Source organism: Pholis gunnellus, assembly GCF_910591455.1.
Source record: "Pholis gunnellus genome assembly, chromosome: 4".
NCBI classification, from domain to species: domain Eukaryota; kingdom Metazoa; phylum Chordata; class Actinopteri; order Perciformes; family Pholidae; genus Pholis; species Pholis gunnellus.
Genome location: NC_136530.1, coordinates 15,716,541 through 15,719,774, shown reverse-complemented (window position 1 = coordinate 15,719,774; position 3,234 = coordinate 15,716,541). Strand labels below are relative to the sequence as shown.

At 41.2% G+C, this 3,234-nt stretch overlaps 1 protein-coding gene across 1 annotated transcript; it reads left to right on the top strand.

The window, feature by feature from the left end:
* The first annotated feature begins 907 nt into the window (after positions 1–907).
* On the top strand, positions 908–2,883 carry insl5a (insulin-like 5a). Its single transcript, XM_079158611.1, has 2 exons — positions 908–1,153; positions 2,662–2,883. Exons 1-2 carry the CDS (start codon positions 982–984, stop codon positions 2,799–2,801), a joined length of 312 nt encoding a protein of 103 aa, XP_079014737.1. The 5' UTR covers positions 908–981; the 3' UTR covers positions 2,802–2,883.
* Positions 2,884–3,234: the final 351 nt, after the last annotated feature.

The following is a 3,234-nucleotide window of genomic DNA, read 5'->3' as shown; positions in this document are numbered from 1 at the left end:
CTCCCGTAGTTGTGCCTACGGTACGACAGCATCTGAAATGTAAGTCGCTTTGGATAAAAGCGTCAGATGTAATGTAATGGGAAGTCTTATTGGGGGTCGGTCAAGCTCCATTAATCTGCTAAACTGGTCAATCAAGTTTTCTTTTTTATAGTTAAAAGGAAAAAAAGCAACCAAAAGACTCCTAATACCTTAGATTCTTAGAAGTTCTCCATTCTATCTTTATGTCGTTGTTTTCTAGGGACAACCATACAGTCCAGCTAAACATAATATAATTTCATTGACATCCTGGGATGGGACCTCCGCCGTTAATGATCAAACTGAAATGTCATGCTGAGTATCACATCGCACCATCAGCAGCACCGTAATGACCTCCATAATGGGACTGTCAATATTGACTTTCTACCTCTCGAATGGACTAAACTGCTGTAAAGACAAAGACAACCGTGTCATTAAAGTGCTGTAAACACATGAAACATCTGTTTGGGAATCACTTTGCATCACTTAATTAGCCATGTGGTAGAGTGGAGGTCAGTGCAATCACAGCTTTAAATCACATAACCACAGAGGAGGCTGCACTCATCTTATGCGATTGTCAAACGAAGGTTGTAAAAGTCTGACGGTTGTCACTGACGGCTAAAAATGGTGATGTGGAAACGACCGGAAACATAAAATGACTTGACTGTCATGACAGAGTGATGACTGTCTGTGTGTGTGTGTGTGTGTGTGTGTGTGTGTGTGTGTGTGTGTGTGTGTGTGATAGGGATGGGCTAAAGGGCCAGTTAGAGGGAGGAAGTGGAGAGATACTCAGCATTGATGAACTGAAAGGTGGATGGTATATAAAACAAGGAGACGCAAGCATCGGATTACGAACGAAGACTCAAAGACAGTCTGCAAGGTAACAGATAACCAACTGGTAACAGGACAGAAGTTTCAGGAACAAACCGGATCAACAGAGAGATAAACCTCCTTCAGGCATTCAGCATGCGTGCTCTGGTGGTTTTGCCTCTGCTGTTGTGTGCAGTGGTGTGTGTGGTGCAGGTGAGAGCAGAGGTGAAGGCGGTGAAGCTATGCGGGCGAGAGTTCCTCAGGGCCGTCGTTTACACCTGCGGAGGATCCCGTTGGAGGAGATTCCTCAGTGAGTCAGACATGGACGGTGAGACAAATTCTCTTTTTTATTGTCAAAATAGCAGACATAGTGGTCAGTGATGAAAAAAAGAGTCTAATCGAACACCTTTCGTTAGATTACCTTATTTTATTCTTGGTTCAGGACGACAACAAAAGGAAGAATAATGCAGAACAACATCGACATGCATTTTTAAGACTATGAAGATTTAGCCTTAAAGGATAAATTCACAATTTTTCAAGTCTTTCTTAAAACGATAGGGGACCATATGAACATTGAAGCAGGTGTGGCTGGCTGTAATCATTCCTTTAGTTCATACCGGCTAATAAAAGATGCCAAAATCTGTAGCTCTCTCTCTGTTCAAAAAAATGTATTCAAGAGTTTATCAGAAGGTAATACGAGGCTTCAACTTGTCTGAGTTTTGGCAAATCAAATGGATATCTCCCAAAATTACAACCCTTTTAGGAACTTCCCTCTTTTTATTACTATCCCTCCACTCCAGCTCAACAGGGAAACACAAAGAGGGAATCCCACACTAAGGCTGTCCCTTGGAACACAGTTTTGCACAAAACAAAGTATGTTAGAAGAGAGCTTATAATAGCCAACATGAACAGGAGGAATGATTACAGCAAGAAATGTTTCAATGTTCAAATGGGCACCTGAATGTTTTGAGATGGACTTGAAAAAACGTGAGCCTATCCTTTAAACTAGATGATGTTGTACCCCACAGGGCTACATAGGTAGGTTTCTACTCATTTGTAACCATAAGTCATTGCTATTTTTATTTTCCTACTTTTTTATTTTGCAAAAGATATCTTGATGAGACTTACTGAATAAAAAACCCCTAACATTTATCTTCTTTTGACTTCTTTAAAATCACATCCAATTCATCTGACTGAATCTGTTCTTTTTTACTTCTTGACATATTTCTCATGCCATTCATGTGTTTTGATGTTACGGTCACTGACTCACAATTTGAGTTCTTATACTTCACCCAAACAACAGTTCTGAAAGTGACATGCAGCTTTCCACTGCTGTGATTCCTTGTACATGGGCTGTATACTATTAATTCAGCGGCTGTAGTGCAGTGGGTGTACAGGCAGACAGGTGCCCCAGCGCAGAGACATCGTCTGTTGTTTTACCTTATTAGACTTGAGGAGCCCACATATCATGATTAAATGCTGCAGCAGTCTGTTTAACCCGGCAGCAGCCTCTCTCTCTCTGTCTGTCACACACAAACAAACCCAGTTAGCCTGTCAGTCATGCTGATTACAAAGAGGAAAGTGACACTGGAGAAGACAAATAGCACTGAGTTAATCTGTGCACTCATTTAGAGTTTCCCTATTTAATGGGACCATAGACCTCAATTATCCAAGACTGATGTGAAAGCAGTTGGTCCTTCTTCATTCTATTAAAAACCATTGTGAAAAGAATTACTTGAAATACACATTTGGAGAGGGACAGTGTGTGTGAACCTGGTTATTGGACTGAATTAGATCAAGTGTTTCTTTAACATTTGTTGCATTTTGTTGTTCCAGGTTTGCCCACAGGGGATCAGAGCAGTTTGGAGAGTAAAGCCCCGGGCTCCGAGTTGACCAAACGAGATATTAACAACATACTGACCACCGTGTGCTGCCAGGTGGGCTGCAGGAAGAGCGACCTCACCTTCCTCTGCTGAGGCCAACCCCCCTCTCTCTTCTTCTCTCTCCAAAATGACTCTGCTCTCTCCCATCTCGACTTAGAGACAACATCTGAATCAAAATGCTGATGTCTTAAAACCATATTATCACTGTATTGTGTGCTCAAACCCACAATGTCTGTAATTGCTTTCGACGTTGATATTTTTGTGAATTATTACTTTAATTAACTTGTATGGTTTGTAGATGTGAATGTGTGGACCACATCTGTAAACCTGTTTCTGAACCCCAGCTGACGATATGATCAACCATAAGAATATATTCTATTATAATATAAATAAACCTACTGAGGGGTGTAGGACTATATCATTTCCCACTCAGACATCTGTGTCTCAGCCTGGGTTTGTGTCCTGTATGTAGCCAGAATCCACATCCGCAGGTTTCTAAAATGTTCTTCTCTACCTTCATGTGTTT

Coding starts and splice junctions, on each gene's coding strand:
- insl5a (XM_079158611.1), top strand. CDS start 982: ATGCGTGCTCTGGTGGTTTTGCCTCTGCTGTTGTGTGCAGTGGTGTGT. Junction 1,154..2,661: donor CAGTGAGTCAGACATGGACG/GTGAGACAAATT, acceptor TTGTTGTTCCAG/GTTTGCCCACAGGGGATCAG.